At 43.4% G+C, this 19,139-nt stretch overlaps 1 protein-coding gene across 3 annotated transcripts in view; it reads left to right on the top strand.

Annotated features, from left to right (window-relative positions):
- The window catches only part of FAM219A (family with sequence similarity 219 member A), an 89,934-nt gene that overhangs the window by 41,419 nt on the left and 29,376 nt on the right, over positions 1-19,139 (top strand). For all 3 annotated transcript variants that reach the window (XM_030468037.1, XM_030468040.1, XM_030468038.1), the window contains exon 2: positions 11,555-11,654. In XM_030468037.1, coding sequence (XP_030323897.1) covers positions 11,555-11,654 — 100 coding nt within the window. The remainder of the gene's footprint in view (positions 1-11,554; positions 11,655-19,139) is intronic.

Raw genomic sequence — 19,139 nt, 5'->3', positions numbered from 1 at the left:
AGCTCAACCAGGGATCTGGTTTGGCTTTTTGTGCTTGCAGTGTGCTCCCTCAGCCTCCTGTTCCCACCTTCTGCAGTGCTTCCCTCCATGATCTGCAATCTGCTCTAGCTTCTCGTATGGGGCCAGGACGGATGGCTTGATTCCAGCTGATAAAGGGTCTGCCTTCAAAGGAGAAGCAGGGTAAAAGCTGTCTAATCTGGTACCTCTTTCTGGTGCTGCCAAGAGGAAGCTGAGAAGACAAGCTGGAGCTGCATGGAAACCAGCTCAATTGCAGGGAACATGGAGGGGAAACAAATTCTGTTTTAAACAGTGCTCTCCTCATGCCATTAAATAGCCTGTCTTTTAAACAGCTCCTGCCAACCCCAGTTTACCTTGATCTTAAAGGTATGCTCTGGTCTTTGCTCAGTCCACTGCACTACAAGAAAGATAGCAGTGATAAATATCTTCAGGCACTCTCCAGGGGCAGCCTGACATTTTGCGTGCTGCCGAGTTTTAAACTCAACCTGGTAAAAAGCTAACCACGTTTGTCACTTTCCATCCGCAGTGTCTGGTAGGGCTGAGGCTGTCAGACACCTTCCTGACCCCAGTCCCAGTGGGCAGTATGGGGCTGGAGGCTCTTCAGGACCTTGGCAATGCAGAAACTGCAGCCCTGCAAGAGACAAGGGAATCGAGAGTAGAAATAGAGGAGACAGTGAGAGAGATGCTGCTTCTGGGAAAACAAAGGGGGTTTTCCTCAGGAACCTCAGTTTTGCACAGTTTGGGGTTTTTTTCCCAGGATCAAGAGAGGAAGGATCACCTTTCTACCTGCCCTTTGGCAACAGAATAATTTAAAAGCCACATTTACAAAAATCAGCAATTTCCCTTTAAGTCAGCTCCCATGCCTTTGTCTCAGCTTCCCTGACTAGTCATGTAATGAGGGTGTTTCTAATACAAACATGTCAGGGGAGAAGAGAGCCAAACAGCACTTTGTCAGAGGGGAATCTGCATCCCCCCCCGATGCTAATTAGCAATGGAGACACAGGCGTGAGGGATGGGGGTGAGGCAAGCTCTAATTTTAGAAGCCAAAAGGATTTGTGCCCTCTCTCAGGGATGGAAAGCTGTGCCAAGGAAGAGAGCGACTTCAGTTCTCCCTTGGCTTTCGCATCCCCACCCCTCAGATGTGTTTGCTGTGCCGCTGCTTCTGTTTCTGTTTGTGGCTTTATTTCTGTCACAAGCATGGCTAAACAGAAGCTTTCTCCTTATAAATACAGAAATCTGATGGCTGAGCTCTTTATCTCTTGGGACAAGATGAAACCGTGCTAAACAGAAAGGGGCTGCTGAGCATTCAGCTTGGTGGCTTTGTTTTCTCTGCTGGTGGAGAGAAATTACTTGGTCTTTAATGGTGGGGTCCAGCTTTGCAGGATGTTTCAGGCCATGCTCCATTCTTGGTGCAGTGTACTGAGGACTTCAACTTGGTGACCACACTGAGCATGGCAAGGTGAGGTCAAGAGCAGCCCTGTCTGCCTGAGTCTGCCCTCTTGAAGCCACCAGGCTGAGTTGTGGTGTCAGGAGGCAGTGCTGGGTGAGTATGAAAGCATGGGCTGTGGCAGAGTCCCCTCCTCTGTCCATCCTAAGCTGGACTGAGATCCCCACCTGTCTGCTGTGTCACAGATCCATGTGGTCCCTGAGCCTTGGGCATGTCCTCATCTTTTGGGTTCTGCTGGAAGAGACTGTGGTTTCATTTTTGTTAAAAGAGCTTTGGATACCACTAAACATCCATTTTTATAATTCCTGAGAAACATCTGGAAAGCTCTGTCCCTGTGTAGTGGGCAGGCCCCCACAGTGCTTCTTGAGGGCTTTGTTTGGATCACACAGTCTGTCTCCTTTCCTCACCAAACCTTCTTTCTGAGACCAGAGATGCTTTTGTCTTGGACAAATGCACAGGTGTGTGCTTTTTGCTCAGAATCCTGACAGTTCACATTTATTATGAAGCAGTCCCAGATCTTCAACTTCCCTGGGAAGCAAGATGCTGAGTCCTTGAGATTTCAGTGCTGATGACTTTAATTCTTTCCTGAACTAGTTTTGGCTGAGTACCTGAAGGGAGATGCAGTGATTTGCTGCCAAAGGCCCTTACAAGATCCATCCATGCCCCGGCTTTGAGTGCAGGCTGAATAGATTGCAGCCTCTTGACTTGTATAGAGAGCACATACTTTGCTCAGGGTCCCTTGGGCTGAAGGCAACAGGCTTGGCAAACTCAAAGTAGGTTTGTGATGAAGAGAACATCCTGTGGTTTCAACATTAATCCAGAGGCAGAAAAAACATTCTGCTGTCTGCACACATCTCATTTACACTCCAGAAACACCTGACATCACACTGAAACTCAGCAAGAGACCTTGTCCATGGTGTGGGTCTGATCATTGAGACCTCAGTCAGAGAACCTGGAGAGCCAGATGCTCCTGCGCTCTAGCAGAAGGGGGATTAACTGGGTGCAGAAAAAAAATCAGGATGAAGAACAATTGCTGGAGGAGGAGAAGCAATCAAACAGCTCAGAAAAGGATTTGAGGTGCCAGGGGTATGCCAGGAGCAGAAAGTAAAGCCTCATTCGTCTTCCTCATATAGGAGTTGAACATGTAAAAATCATCTGCCTTTAAAAAAAAAAAAAAAAAAAAAAGCATCCTAACTGCTCATTGGAAAAGGAGTGGCCCCAGAGGTATGCTAGTAATAGCTGTGACATTGAACCACTGATTGGAGTCCTTGGGCAGTTGAAAGGTACATATGTACCTGCTATTGTGCTTATAGCCAGAGGCTCTGAAAGCTTAGTAACATCATATTTGCCACATTGGATCCAGTCCATGGCCTATGAAAGCAATCATCCCATCTCCAGAATGTTGGAGGGAGTTTGCATCACTGGAACAGGATTCTCCTACTGTCATTTGTATTGTGCCAGGTCATTTTTGTATGAATACATCACCTCTGCAGTATCTACAAGGACCAGCCAGGATTTTTAGTGTTTCCTTCAGGCAAACTTTGATCTTTCCCTTAATGTACAGTTTGAATGACCTAACTGCATGTGAAGAGGATCTGTAAACCATTCTCTATATGCCTAAGGCCATGGCATTTCAGCAGGAATGGCACCACTTGGGTTGCACTTCCTCAGCCAGTTTCTCTGGTTCTTGGGGCAGTCCATGGGAAGGAAGCACAGTTCCTCTCTGCCACATGGTAGAGAGGACTCTGGTCATCTTCATTTTGTATCGAAAACTCAACTCCTTATTTGAAAATAGATTTTTCATCTTAGTGATGCTCCTTTAAAGCCTTGAAGGAATTAATGTGGGATGCACTATGAAAAGAAACTCCCAACACCAACCAGGAAGGCTGAATTCAGTCACTACTAGATCCTGCTGTGGTCCTATATGGACAGCACTGGGTCTGTGCAGAACACTCCAGTTTTCTATAGGATTTGGCTACAAACATGTAGCCAAGAGCCCAGGCTCCTACTCCTGCCTCTGTCCTTATACCATAACCTTGGCTTTTACACTTGTCTGGCTTTTTAATAATTTTGAGGATATCTTTCCTGATGATTTAAGGTTTAAAGAGCAGTTGCAAAGTTGTATGGGGGCTTTGAGATCTTGGCTGGGCCAGATGCTGGTTGCTAAGCTGACTTCTGCAAGAGCTGCCAAGGAATCTGTGATACTTTATTGCCCTCAATACTCAAATGGCTCATGTTGGTTCATGGAGCTGTGGCTGTATAATCAGGGAAGGTGTAATGTCCTCATATGTATATCCTTTAAAAGGAAGGATGTGTTTTGGTATTGTAATCTCTTGAAAAGATACCTCAGCTAATATCTGGTTTTAAATAGTTATTGCATGCCAGCCACTTGGCAAGTGCTGCAGGCAGTGGGGAGTGCAGTGTGGCATTTCTCTAATTTGCAATGTTAATGATCCAATTTAAGTCATGTAAAGTTAGCACAAGATACCGAACCTATAAATGGATGTGATAATAGTGATGGCTTATGTGTGTGAGGACAGCCTGGAGGGAAATTCAGTGTTAAATATACTCTATCATGAGCAGAAGGAAAGGATTAGGGGCTGCTTGTGCTGCTGGTTTCTCAGAGGGAAATCTCTAACAGAAATCATGTAATTACTCCCATTTTTCTTCCTTGTCCCTCTGTTACTTTCTCAAAGTATTTGGTCTACTTACCGAATTGGTGCTTCCTGTGGTACTGTAGCCTCCCAGGATTAGTCATACATCATCATCTAAAAAAAAAAAGGACTTTCTTCCCTCTGCTGCAAATGTCACTTTTGATTAGGAAAACAGACCTCTGAAATGTCTCGTTCCCTTTCCACAGTTGTGCCTTTCTGTTCCCTGCATTTTCTTCAGCTTGAATGTGGCAATCAGGCAGAGTCTTTGTGGCCGGGTCTCCAGCACTGGGACTGGCACCTCTCTTCTGCCCTCATTTGAGGCAAAGCAAAGACCTAAACTCCTCATTACCTGGCAGTGATTTGAGCTACCCTGACTGCAGTTGTACACAGTAAATACTCATTTCAGTGACATTCTGGTTCAATGTAATCAGTAAGACTCGAGGTTTTAATCATGAAGCAGTGTTAACACTGCTGGCTTTTCAACTGCTAAAATAAAATTACTTTAAATGCCAGTTTGTCTTAAAATAATAAATGAATCAGGTTCATAATTTGGATCTGTTAGTGTATATTGCAGGCCTAATTTGTTACTGTTAAATAAGATCTGTTGAGCAGTTGCTCAGAAAAGAAAAACAGCGATGTTGTAACTGGTGCATTGGCAGAGCTAGTGGAAAGTCAACAAACAGTTGTTCTTCATTGCTTTGTTGAAACTGACTCAGTACTATCAGAATGGCATTTCAGAGCATCAGTCACTGTGTCACCAAAATGCCATTTATTTTCACTTTGTTGTGGGATGGTGATGCTGAGATGAGTGGTTAGTGCTCTGGATCCAGCAGTCTGCACATTTTGATGGAAAGTGATAGCCATGTCTTCCTGGGAGCCTTCTGCTCTGGTCACCCTCTGTTTCTGGAGTTCCTTCAACATGTGAGACTTAGAAAAAATGTATTTTGATTAGCTCATGTAGGGAAGGTGAAGGGAAGCCATGGTGCTTGGAACTGGATAGGGGAGCTGGGAGAACCTCTCATTACCAGGATAAAATGGTGTTCTGCCAGGCTTGTCTTCTCTTAAGACAGATGCAGGAGAGGGACCTGCAAAGATCAGGGATCTTAACAGTTTGCACCAAATGAGGATCAGGTTGCCCCAAAACCTGATGAACTCAGTTGACTTCTCCTGTGAAAAATTGGTTTCTAACCTGGGCTTGCAACAGCAATTCCACAACTTCATCAAGCAAACATACAACACTTTAGCCCTATCTCTACAGTTTATTCTGATATTTCCTTGCAAATCTGCTACAATTTAAGGTAATAATATCCTAGTCTTTTGACTTGAAACATGAAAAAAAACAATGCCTTTTTCTCTGCAGCATCCTTTTTGTATCTGAAGACAGCTATTGTGTAGCTCCTTATTCTTCCCCTTTCCTCTCTGAAAAACCCCATTGTTTCAGTGTTTCTGGATGGTTGTAGCTTATAACTTTTATCTATGGAACTGCTGAGATTATTGCATCTTCCTTGAAATAATGGAAGCCTCAGAAAGTGAAGCCTCAGAGATACAAGAGGACAGCATGGGAGATTCTTTTGTCAGGTTTGCAGTTTCCATTCCTGCCACACATCGTCATGGGACACTTTTCTTTCTCCAGCTGAACATGTTGTTACTGACCATTGTATATCTGTTTGGTGGATTCATATTCATCTGCTGTAAATCTCATGGTCTTTGAGCCTCTTCTTGTATGCTATTTCTCACTTAGACTATGCAGATCTTGGTTACCAATGGTTTTGTTCCTAGTGGTTTGGGGTTTTTTTAAGCACTTTATGTTCGTAGATATTTTATGCCTGTGTTGTACCTAGAGGCTACAGAGGTCTCTTGTCCAAAACACTGTGGGATCATGGTTTTACATATCCATCTATACACATCAGAGTCCCCTCCCCAGAATCCTGCTGCCTGCAGCTGCATTTCTCACAATATCCTACTGTGGTACAGTTTGAGGCAAAGTGAATCTGCAAACGTCATAGGTTTTTCTCCTCCCAGGTCAGAGAGGCTTAAGGTGTAAATATTGATTAGCAGGATCAGTGGTTTAGCCTGAGAGTCTGGGATGACAACACGGTAATGATGGAAACTTCTTGGAAATCTGAACGTAACACCCTGCATTTGGGGTGCATACAGATTTGTTTTTCTGCTCACTGAGTAAGTCTCTCATGCACAGAACATCTGTCAAGTTTTTCAGACTCAGTGTTCGGTGCAGAAAAGAAGCAGAACGCTTGGGCTTGTCCATTCTTGTTAGCATTTGTTTGAAGCATGTGATCCACATGGGCGGCTTCAGAAAATGAATCTGCTGCCCTGTGAGTGCTTGCTGTAGGCTGTCACAGGTGTGTTGTGACTTCCAGCATCTTTTAAGCTGGATAGAAGACAGCAATCACACCATTGGTTGGTACTAGAAAGAAACCAAGGTAGCTGTGTTATACTACTGAGGGATCAGCTCATACTGATTCAGCTCATAATGAGCAGACCAAAGCCTCTGAACTGTGGAGAGCAGTGGTGGGTAAAGCCCTGTATATTGAGTCTTTCCTTGAGATTGGAGGGTAAGGGCAATCTTTCCCCTGTGCTTTATCAAAAAGCAGAGCTGCTTTAATGATCACAGGGTTTGCCACAAACAGCAGAGTGGAGAATATTTTCTTCAGTCTGTAAAAGTGACTGATTTTTAGGATTGGAAAGGGAGAGACATCTCATTTTCCAGTTGTGTATTGAAGGAGCAGCTGAAAACCTCAGAAACTGAATGTGCCCATTTGGTTCCATGTGCTCTGGGATCCCAGAGGATTAGGTTGTGGGAAACTGAAGTTTGTTAAACTTGCAAGGTGTCAGCAGTGTTGTCTGAAGAAAGGCAAATGAAAATGTATTTTCCAAGGTGCTACGAGTGTGTGTTTGTACCCAGCACCCATCTCCATTGCTCAGGATGTGACTGCAGTTTGCTGGTGCATCATGGCAGGTGTTGTGTTTGTTGCTAAGTACAGAAAAAAAAAAAAGAAAGAAGACATTTTGAAAAAGAGGAAGAATAAAAACCTTGCTGAGCATGCTATCTTCCTAAAGCCCCTGATTTTGGCTATAAGTGGTTTCAGCTTCTCTCTGTGCCCCTGCAAACCAAAGTTTCACAGCACTCCTGCTCTGTGGCTGTTCACTGGAGCCAGTTTCTGATGTTCAGAAATGGTTCATGGTACAAACTCTAGGACATGGTTGTACTTAGTATGAGAGCAGTTTTAAAGGTCCATGGGAAAAAACAAACTAGTAAGGAATCAACCCATCATTCAAATGCTGTGGTTGTGTGTGTCCAGTTAAGCTGTCAGCATGGGGGGAGAAAACTTCCATTAAACTCTGGCCCCATCCAAATGTTGCTGCACTGGCCTGATAGAATGTATTTTTTTTCCCTAGGAATGAAGACATAAGGAGGCCTCAGGAACAAAAAAATCCCTCAAACGTATCAAAATTCCCATAGCCTTTTAGACCATAGCTGCAGCCACAGCTCAGAACTTGCCTTTTGATCAGGGCTGTCGTGTTCCCTGCAATGAGCAGGGAGAAATCACATCATCTGGCCTGGGACCAGTCACACTGCACAGTGGAGATTTTGTCTCTGAGGTCAGAGCTGAATTAATTTGTTGAGGGAGTCTTACAGAAAAAGGACAAAATCACCCAGTGAATTCCAATAGTGAAATCCCGCAGTGACTCTCATTGTACCCGTAGGTATTCACAAGCAAAAGGCTGGTTAGTCAAGTAAATGTTTCTCGGGGTGGATGAGTTAAAGAGAGAGAAATGTACCTGTTCAGTATGCATAGAAGCAGTGTGTGTTCGTGCAAAGAGGCAGCTCCAGCCCAGCTGCCATGTGTATGGTGTCATCCTTGCTGGGATTACTATGGAATCCTGTTCATTGCCACCAAACGTACACAAAGTGATGGATGGGAACTGCTTCCATGCTGCTGGTCCAGGGCTAGAGACCTGCTGGCACTGGGGACACTGTCTGTGACCCAGTTCAATCTCCTTTTGGATCCATTCTGCTCCCTGGAGGCAGCAGCCTGGCCTGTGCACACAACAGTGGTCACCCAGACTCTGCTGGTCCTTCGTGATCCCTTAGCTCTGGTTGTGAGTCTGGTGTGCAGCCATAATGTGGCAATGCTGCTGAGGCAGGAAAGTGTCACTCTGAAGCTTCGAGATGAATTTCAGGTGTGGACTGGCATTATTGTGGACTATGGTGCTGTGCCCATCATGATTCCCTCCTTCAGTCTCAGAGGCAAGGGTCCAGTCTTCACCAGTTGCCAGGCCTCCCTGTAGCCAGTGAGGAGACAGAGATGTATCTCCAGGGATGGATTCACCTTTTAAGATGAATGCCTAAGACAGAATGGAATTGGTCACTCTTGGAAAATCATCTTTGTCTTCTCTGGAGGTTTAGGAAGCTTTTTCTATTTGGTTTAGAACCCAGCTTTGAGTTTGCTCTAGCTGGTTAAGGACCAGATTCTGTGGATCACCAAGGGCACCTTAAAATATTTCTCCCCTTGGGCTGTTCATGCAAGCAGATGTCTCATGTCACTGGCAGGTTATCCACAAGGAATACTACTGTCAGCACATCAGCTTTTAGGAAAGAGACTGGTTTTGATTTGAGCAGTTTAAGCATAATTTTAACAGTTTGAACCTGAGCTAATCCAGGTGAGCTCTCATGTCCCTGTTCTGGACTTCACCAGCATAGGAGGCTGCATGTGCCCATTGCACCATGTCCTTTCCCATGACATGGGAACACTTCTCTGCAGTCATCCCACACTTCTCTGCAGTCAGCAGATTGCAGCTCGAAGAACTTGCCTGTGTTCAGTAATGCCTGGAAGCATCTGGCTTTTGGAGTCATGCACTTTAGAAATGTCTGTATACTGCCTTTTCCCAGAGAAAAGGTTATCATATGACAAGGCTGGACCTGGGCATTGGGCCTGCCAGTTACCACATCCCTCTTGGTGTGATTCTAGCATGACTGGGAAACAGCCATGTTCTTTGTATTCTCCAGCCATTCCAATGAATATCCCTTTCCTATAGCCCAGATCCTGGTCTAGCCCCTTCAGCTGGATGTGCTTGGTGCTGATCCAGTGTTAGAAAGATACAGCAAGAAGTGATTGTCAGCTGAGATAATAGAATAGACTGACACAGAAAATAAGCATGGCTATTTCAAGTCAGAGTAAAGGTTTCTCCTGCCCCTGTGTTGTGTCCCCAAGAGCACAGGAACACCTTGATTCCTCCCCTCCAGCGATCCATGCCTGAGGGCAACCAAAACCAGAAGCAGTGATTTGATGGATATTCCTTCTATTCATTTTTCTTACCCTTTCCTAACCCCCTTCGGTAGCCACAGGAGCACATCATCTATTTTAAGGAGAATTTTTAGTTTGTTTTCATCTGCTGTGTGTTAACTGCCACTTGTTCTCTCCTGCTCGTGTAAAATAAGGGTTAGCTGATCCCTATTCACCTTCTCTCCCCATTTAGGGTTATTTAGACCTCTCCTGAGAGTCCGTGTCCCTAAATGGACCCCTGTCCATTGTCAGTCTGTACTATCTTGCTGTTCAGCCAGTGGAATCTATTATCCCTGATCTTTTCCTTGAGCTGGAATATCTGGCTACAGTTCATCAATTTTCATTTTTAAAGTTGGAATTGTTTTTCTTCTCTGTACCACTTCACTTTTAGCTTCATTTAGTTTCAACTGCTGTGTTTTTGCCAGTCAGTTGCTGTATTTTGCCATTTAGTTTGCTTATTAAAGTAGGAGTTTTAACCTAAAATGCATGTGATTCATCATTTCTGCCTAACTGTGTTCTCCTGGAGACTGGCTTGCTTGTTTGCAACCTGCTCTAACCTTGTTAACAAGTCATTAAACTCCTCTATTAGAAGAAAGTGCCTCGGTGACTACATTAGAGGAAAGCAGAAGTTTTATATGGTTCAGTATAGTCTATTTAATGTCACTGAATGCAAGGTTTTACAAGCACCATCCATTTTAAGTACTGTCAAAGCCTGCTGGATAGTGCAAGGAAGCAGAATTTTGATAACCCTACATATGTTACTTGGCTGGTTTCTATGAAGGCAGAGCCTAACTCATGAATCAGATTTAATCTCATGAGCTGAGCATCTTAAAATGGGGTAATATGCACTCCAGAAAGCAGAGAGGCACTGGGGAGGAAGGGCCAGTGTCTCACCAGGTGTTTTTTACTGAGCATGTAGAGCAATGGTACCTTGCTTTGAAACTCAGTGATTCTGCCTTGCATACAGATTCAATGCCAAATGATGTGTTAGATTTTTAATTAAAAATTGTTTACAAAATATAATTTCCAGAAATCAAAAGATGGACAGTGTCAATTTACCAGTTTGGAATGGTATTTTCTAGTATTGAGTTTCTAAAGCTTCCTTCTGTTTCCTAGAAAGTGATGGTTTCTTCAGATAATGGACCTAATATAGGATATTTGCTTTCCCTGTGCAGCTCTACCAATTATAAATATAGATTTACATCAAACGTATGCAAATATTTATATATATGCATGGTCAGTTTAGTTTCTAGCTTCTAGGATGGAAGAAATAAACATGTTTGAAAACCAGTTTTAATTTTACACTGTGGTGGTAAGTAGAGATAGTTCCAGCAGGTTGGAAGTTTGCTGTGAAAGCAAACTTTAGATATTTTTAGCAGTGATGGAACTTCCTGAACTGGAAGTTTGTCTCTCTCTGAATCCTTTGGTGTGTTGTACCACGAAGTACTATGCTACCTGGCTTAGGTTTTCTGCAAGAAGGCATGAGAGAAGGCTTCATGTCTGGGGAGCTTTGGGTTTTGGGGGGATTTCAGTGACAGTGAAAGGTGCTGTGCTGACAGATACTAAAATGAAATCTCTCTGGGGAGCCCTAAAGTAGGTCCCATATGGGAAGTAATGACTTCTTCATCCTTTTGCCAAGAGGAGCCAGAGATTGAATTCTACTCATTCAATCCTGATTCTTTCTGAGCAGGACTTTTACACAGGTGGTCATGAGGTCTTTAGTTTTAATCATGAGGTTGACAGGTGTACTTGAAACTCAACTGCATCTCTAAATGCATTTCATACAGCACCTCAAAGAGTGCATGAAAATGCCTTGGGACTACTGCTAGCCCGAGCTGAATTTGAACCCATGACCCACCCTCCACATTGTATTCCCAGTAGCATCCATCATATAAGTCTGATGTTGAAATCTGGCTTTTCAAGAGGTACTTTTAGCATGCAAAATGTGCTTCCCAAGTTCTGTGTTTTTCCTGAGTTTCAGCCACTCAAAATACTGGCATATTCTCAGCTGCCTCTGAATTCAGATGGGGGTGACCTCACCTAAGAGCCAGTTAGAGAAGCGACTGCATAACTTTTAACTAAGCCATTCTGTTTTCTTTCCCTTTCTTTTTTTTTTTTTTTTTTAACAGGATCCAACAGCTGCATCTATTTCGGACAGAGATTGTGACACGAGAGAGGGAGAGACTGTAGCCATGAACTATAAGCCGTCCCCACTTCAAGTGAAATTAGGTGAGTTTTTGCTGCTGGAGCGTGAAAAGGCTGAATCCCTGGTCTGAAATAAGGTGAGGTGCTTGTGATATCTCTGTGCATGTGGCAGAGTGTGCCAGCTCAGCTCAAATCACAGAGCTTTATCTGTGATTCTACTGCTCAGGCAAGTGACCTACAAGTTTGTAAGGACCCTGTGTCTGGGGCTGTGCTAGAGGAAGGATCTATGCCTTGAAAGGAAAACATCACTTTTTAAATGTCACTTTTAGCTTTTTATCAGGCTAAGATCAAGGCTTGGCCAGGTAAAGAATGAAGATAATATAGAGGGACTATGATGAGAAGATAGAATAACTGCAAACAAAAGGGAAAGGGTCAGAGAACTGGACCATTACCAGGTAAAGACAGAGTTGTGCTAGTGTGAAAAGAGCTTGTGTGTCAGTAAAGATTCAGATACAAATGTGACTGCTATTTCTGAGCACTATTTTTTTGAGTTCTGGAAGCAGATTCATCCAGTTAGAATAATACACTGCTTTCTTGCAAGACTTTCCTCAGGAGGCAAGCAATTCACACGTGGCTGTCCTGCTTCCAAAACCTGAGCCACTGTTGTGCCACACAGGTTCAAGAATGTGAGGCAGAACAGGTCAAAGCAGCACTGTGCTTTTTGCTCAAAGAATAGATAAAAAATGTGAATTTAAGCCTGGAAAATTTTCCAGTAGGAGAAGGAAGCAGTTGCCTGGTTGTCTTTCACATCAGAACAAATTATATTGATCAGATGATTCTGAAGCTGTTTGAGGGTGAATGTGCCATGTTGCAAAACTCTACAGGAACTCAGTGTCCAGGTGCTCAGTGGAAAAAAGCTTTGGACTCTGCAGAATGAGTGAGAGTGAGGGTCAGCAGACAGCTAAGGTAGGAAGATTTGGGGAAGTTTGGGCATTAATCAGTGATTTATGAAGAGATCTTCATAAGGTTTTATGCAGGGACCTGCCATTTTACTGCAAACACTAATGCTGGCTTCATTTGTTGGAGGAGCCTGAAAGAAACACCAGGAAAAAGCTAAGGAGCACTTGTGAAGTCTCAAGGTTCTTCCTGGTAAACTGAATAGTCAGACAAATCTGGTCATAGGAGTGCAGAAAGGACTGTCACAGAGTATACCCATGAAAAGCAAAGGAAAATAAATTACTTGAGTAGGCAAGATCTCTCTGAAAGGGTGACTAGGAAGGGGAATACAGAAAGCTGGATATGCACACATAGCGAGATGATGCAGCAAAGTGGAGGACATTAAGCTATGGGATATGAGTGAGAGCATTGGGACAGAAGATCATGAATACTCTAAAACCAGTCACTGCTTTTCAGGAAAAATCAGGGAGCAACTGCATGTGTTAATGACAGCACAACTCACAGTTGTGTAGAAGATTATCACTGCCAGCATGCCTTGTGCCACCAGGATCGTTATTCATTGTCTGTAGAGTTCTCTAATGTTATTAGGGAGATAATTACTACTGCATTAGCTGTTTTGGATAATTTAACACCAGGAATCAGGTTGGAGCTTGACTGATTCTATTGTTGGTAAAACTGAGGTATTGTTGCATTTCTTGGCAATAAAAATGCCCTCCAGAGATTCTCTAATGTGACAGGAAATGGTACTGTTGTAGAATTGGCTTTAGTGATTCATGAGGACTTTATAGGAGACCTGATCATAGGAAATAGGTTTGAATTCAGAGATAACAAGTTCAACTAATGCAAATTAAATTAAAAGGTAGATCTGTAACAAAACTCCATTTTATAAACTAAGTGCTTAAGCAGAGCCAGTAGTTTCAGAAACCCAGGAACTCAAAGCATGTAGGTAGTGCTGAAAGAGGAAGTAGGAGAAAAAGGGAGATTGCTGGTGTTCTCCAGCAGTCATTTCATTTATGTGTTCATTACTGACTTTGACACAGAAAGCAGGAGCTGAAAAAGAAAATTTAGTCATAGTGTACTTTGGAGACAGCAGTACAATAGACATGCAGGAATACCATTAAGAGAAAACATGAACATGGGAATAACAGAAATGAGAAAAATAAGGTAGGAGAAACTCAGTCCACTGCAGACTGTGATTTACCAAGTGAAGTGACTAAGGAAGAGGAAGCTTATTAGAAGAGTTGATTATCAGGTAGCTAATAACTAAAATATACTAACATTTGAAAATATGCCAATAGTCACACTTCTGCAGAGTTTGTCAGCTTTTTCCAAGGATCAGATATAACAGAATAGTTAGTCTTTCTGCCAGAACTTCTGCTTTTCTACATGGGGTAGAAGAGTCTGAATACTTTTTGTAGTAGATGGAGTTGTATCATTGCCAGCACCTTCTTTCCAGCTACTGCTCCTGCTCAGTGAATGCTCAGTGCTGACTACAGTGTGCTTATGAAGATAATAGTGTGTGAAACCCACCTGCTTTAGGTGAATTGTCTTACAAGGCTGATGAGCATATTCCTGCCCTGTCTCCAGAAAGCAGTCAGTTCAAACACCTCCCTCTCTGCCTGTGGAAACAGTGTACTGCTTTAATTAGGTGAACAAATATTGAGTGGCATTTGGATGGACTGTTAGCCATACCCAGATGAGCTCTAGGTTACCTGCAGAAAAACAAGGTTAATGGCATTGTGTGTAGCCAGTGTAACATGCTTTTAGTCCACATCAGCTCCTGCTGTTTGTAAAATCTGCCTCATCTTTACAATTTTCAATCAGTTTAATGCCTCACATCTCCCAGGTCTCATCCCTGTTCCCTAGATTTCATTTGTCTCTTCTGCATTAAATTTGTCAGGATTTGGATTGGGTTTTAATCACCTTAAAGCTAGGCAAATTTGAGGAAGTACATAAATGTTTAATAGCTCGACTGGCAGAGCCATTGTTAGGGATGGTGGTGACCAGCGTGTCAGTCCTATTGCAGGTTTTCCATATGGATAGTGACATTTTTCACTGTTAAATCAGAATCAACTGTTCAAATGTCAAATGCTCTCATGGAAGGTTAATAAATGTCATTTCTCTCTCTGTGAAGATTCATATATAAATCTGTCGTATGTGACTGCTGGAAGATTGGTTCAAGTGAGCTCAAGTAAGCCCAGAATGAATACAACCTTTGCTTCCAGAGCCCACAATGATTGGAGTGTGGCAGAAACAGTGTTCTGTGCTGCACACACTGTACACAGATTTATCCCACTGCTTTGGAGGTCTTTTCCTTGGTTATTTCTCTTCCTCTGAATGAATAAATTTGGTCATGTTTTTCTTGGGAGGGTCTGCAGGATACAAGAAAAACTCCACTAGTGGTTTATATTTCTAAAGGTTACACTTTCTAAAGGTTACGCCTGGTTTGTAAGTGGAACAGTAAAACATTCATCTTGCTGCTGGGGCCATATCCAGAGGCCATATCAAGGCCATATCATATTGCCCTAGCACCAGGGGGCAATAACATCTTCCAGTTTGTGTAGTTCATAATCTTAAACCCTTGCTGATATTGCATCCATATTATTTGTGTATTTCTTGCTTTTCTGACACCCCCACTTTCTCTTTCTCTCAGAAACTATAAGGTTCAGCCATGTTTCTTTGTTTCTTGCAGATCACTTGATAAGGAGTGTCCCCACAGCCCAGTGGGGGGCTGGGTGTCCATTAGTGCTTAGGAAATGTCTCCAGCATGTCCTTATTAGGATGCATATCCAGATGGAGCACATACCACAAGCCTTTTGAAAACAGAGAGTTGTGATAAGAGAGGGGGAGGAACAGAATAATCCCCAAGTGTAAATCTCAAGGGCCCTGTATCCACTGGCAGGCAACAGGTCCTCTTGGGATCCCCGGGAGATGAGATATAATTTTAATGAAGCTTATGCCATCTGGTTTTCTATTTTGCATTTTTAATTTCCCTTCTCTGCACTGAAATCCCCACCCAGACAGTCTGACTGTCTTACCTCGCTGTCAGTGACCTGACAGTTTGTGTTAAAACAGAACAGGCAGCCTGGCATTTGGCTGCAGTGCTGCAGAACAGGCTACAGTGATAAAGAGGAACTGTGACAGAGGCATCTTCATCAGCACATCCACCACAGCAGGATCTTGGCAGTAAATCTCCTGCATCCCTCTCTGTATCCCTGGACTGGAGAGAGGACTGTATTTGAAAGATTGCACAATGGAGTGCCTAAACATGAATATGAAATATGAAAAATGAGTGTCTGGATTAGGCAGACTGGGTACCACTGAAGACTGAGGAAACTCTGCAGGTGAGGTCCCCTGCCATATGACCAAGAGGAAGCCTGGTTCACCCTGATGCAGGCTTGAAGGTGCTTATGGTTTTTATTTTAGATTTTCCCTGCAAAGCTTCTTGTAAAAAGAACTACCTGAACTGCAAATGTAGCAGATAATTTTCCTGCTTTCCTAGCTACTCTTTTGTTCCCCTACCAGCTTAAAAGGGGGGATAAATAACCAGGCTGGTTATTTTCCTAATAAAAAAGCCACAGTGACTGGCTGGTACCTCAGCCCTGTAAGGAAACAGCTGTGACAGAGTTGCCTTTGTAAGCTGCTGTAGCTCAAGTATATAATCCACCATTTTAACCAGAAACTTAGTTTGCTTCAAGAGGCAAGAAATTTTTAACAGTAACTAATATCTCTTTCATTAATTAATAGGATATTAACCCTTTCCTCCTGCCAGGTGCATTCTAGGACGTTGCCTCTTTTTCTGTAGAAGACAGCTTGCTCTTAGTGCAGGTCAGCCACAGCCCAGCTACTTCTGGGAAGGAAATTATGATCACCAGGAGCCTGGACCTGTTGCTAGAGTGAGCATAAAAGCCTCTTGATTGACACAGCCTGGCCTTTTGTCTTTCTGTGTGACAAGAGAGAAATGAGAGCAAATGAACAGCCATAGAGGTGCCTGAGTTAGGCAGATGGGGTCACAGAGAGGTGAAGTAAATCTCAGTAGAAAAAAATGTTCTCTGACAAACTACAGTAGTGCTCATCTTCCAGTATAAGATCTCAGATGAGACCACCGAAACTTCTTGTCTGCTTCTGCTTCTTCCTGTGACAGTCCCTCCTCTCCATCTTAAAATGCATTAATACCCTGAGATTTTACTTGCTGACAGCAGAGGAGTTTACATCTCCAGCTTCCACAGTCTCTAGCTGGGGATGGGGATTCTGCATGGGGATGCCAATTAGGGCCATCCTCATCCAAGCACTGAGTTATTTTACATGTGCTGCTGTATAAGTTCTTGCTTGTTAAAAATGAGATTCTCAAAAACCTCAAAGCAGGTAACTGGAATGATGTCTGCTTGGAGTGAACAACACTGGAAGGAGTAAAACAGCAACAGTAGCCCTGTTGCAAGGAAGTGGAGCATGTTGCTCCCTGCTTCACTTGGACAAAACTGAGGAGGTAATTTATAGGTGGGCCCCATCATGGCTGGAGTGAGCAGAGTTAATCCTAGGGGACAGAGACTGATGGCACAAGCTGTGGTGTTAACTTCTGCCTTCTTGCCTGCTGTTTCTCATTTGTGGCAGATACTGAATTGCTGTCAGTGGGAATATCAGTGATCTGAGAAGGATGGAGTCCTCAAGGTTCAACAACAACAACAAAATGTTGCATTTCTGGTTGAAACTTTACAGATGGTCTCTAACCCCAGTCAAGGATTAACTGCCTTTATCTCCCTGTGTTGTTCCTGAGACTGATCTTTCAATTGGTGTAGTTATTTAACTTCACTCTCCTAAGGGCTAGATGTCAGTTTAAGAGCCTGTGTTAAAGCTTCTCCAGTGAAGGGCCAAAAACCACACAACAGAGCATTCTGTCCTCATGCTGTTCAAAAGGATGCTTTGCTCAGAGATCCCCTTCCAAGGCTGCTCTTGCCATGGGTCAAGATGAAAGACTGGTACTGGGAGATGCAGTCCTAAACAGAACAGGCAGCAAGTATCTTGTGTAGACTGATTAGCTCAATGCCTGCCTGCATCTGTGGCTCCTTTTTTCTGTGTTCTCTCTTTGCAGTCTGCCACACAGCTTGTAACTCTAATCACTTCATACAGACAACAGAATGATAAGGGAATGTTGTAGCAGACTGGACAAATCAATGCCATTAGTGTATCCTTTTTGTGAGTACCTCAAGTATTGTACTATTCCCAGTTGCTGTTCTCTAACAAGAGGATTAATGCTAATTAGATACAGCAGCTGTTATTTGTGGGAGGAAGCTCTGTAGGCAAATCAGGGAAACACTTTATTTAAAAAAAAAACTGTAATTCTTAAGCAAGGTCCCCAAATTCCATCTCTGTCGACAAAACTGCAGATTTCCAAATCCCTGACATTTTGCATGGTGACCTAAAGTGACATCATTACCTTAAGTGCACACAGCTGTTTTCCTCCCCTGGGAGCACCCATTTCCTTGAATGCAGCCTGTACTTTGTAAGGGGGGGATGAGTAATGTGGAAAATAGAGTGCAGAGGCAATGTAGCACTGCTATTGATTTTCTTCATGAAGACAGAAATGCAGCCTACCACTTGGAGGTCTCCCGGGGCTTGGGAGGAATTTATTTAAACATTATTTCATGTGTTGTTACTCCTTCCATTTATAAGAGAAATTGCGTATGCAGATTTATTGTAGCATCCTTCCTGTAGGATATCTCCAGGCTCTTTTTGGAAGGGATGAGAGAGTAAACAGCTACATCATGTTTAGGGCAGCAGGGCTGTCTTCAGACAGAGCAGTGAAGAGGAGGGCAGAAAACCAGCTGTGACAGGCAAATTAATGCAGATTAGTTAGACAATAAATAGAGGAGCAGAAAGTTAGAGGTAAATGAGACACTGTGGCTGAGACAGGCTTTGGAAAGCCATTAAAAGAAACTGGAACAGAGCAAATCACTGGAGTCAGGCAGAGAGTCCTGGGCAGGAGGGAGTGTGTAGGTGGGTGAGATGAGGGGATGGGAGGTACCAGTCAGCAAAGCCCAGGAGCAAACCTTGAACTCACGAGTATGAGCACGATGTGGCAGGATGTTCACCTAATGAACCTCGTCTTTCTGCCACTACAGTTCCATGATTTTTTTAATGCCAGCTCACCAGGGCTTTACTGGACTTTCCCAGCCCTCCATCATCATGTGTGCCACTCTTCTGCAATCACTGACTGGGTACCCAAGCATCTTGCAAGCCAGCAGACACACACACCCATTGACACTTTCTGTTGCACATACCATTCCATTCCTGCCTAATATAACTTCAGATAAGTCATGAAGGTGGAGGAGGCTTTAAGGTGTCTGAATCATCTTGTTGGGCATTACCTGGCTGTGCTTTAGCCACTCCAAATTTTTACAATACCTACAGGTTTGATAGTCTGAGAAGGAGAGTTAATCCTGAGGTAATCTGCTTTTACACAAACCATTATACATTATGATGAAAATGGGCCAAAACACCTGGAGTCTGAGTGAGGGTTTTGTGCCTGAAGCAGAAGAGCTGCAAATGGCCTCAAGCTGCACCAGGAGAGGTTTAGATTGGATATTAGAAAAAACTTCTTGACTGAAAGTGTGG

The sequence above is a fragment of the Calypte anna genome, chromosome Z, assembly GCF_003957555.1.
Source record: "Calypte anna isolate BGI_N300 chromosome Z, bCalAnn1_v1.p, whole genome shotgun sequence".
Classification (NCBI taxonomy): domain Eukaryota; kingdom Metazoa; phylum Chordata; class Aves; order Apodiformes; family Trochilidae; genus Calypte; species Calypte anna.
Note: the sequence above shows the minus strand (reverse complement) of the source record. Positions and strands in the feature narration are given on the sequence as shown.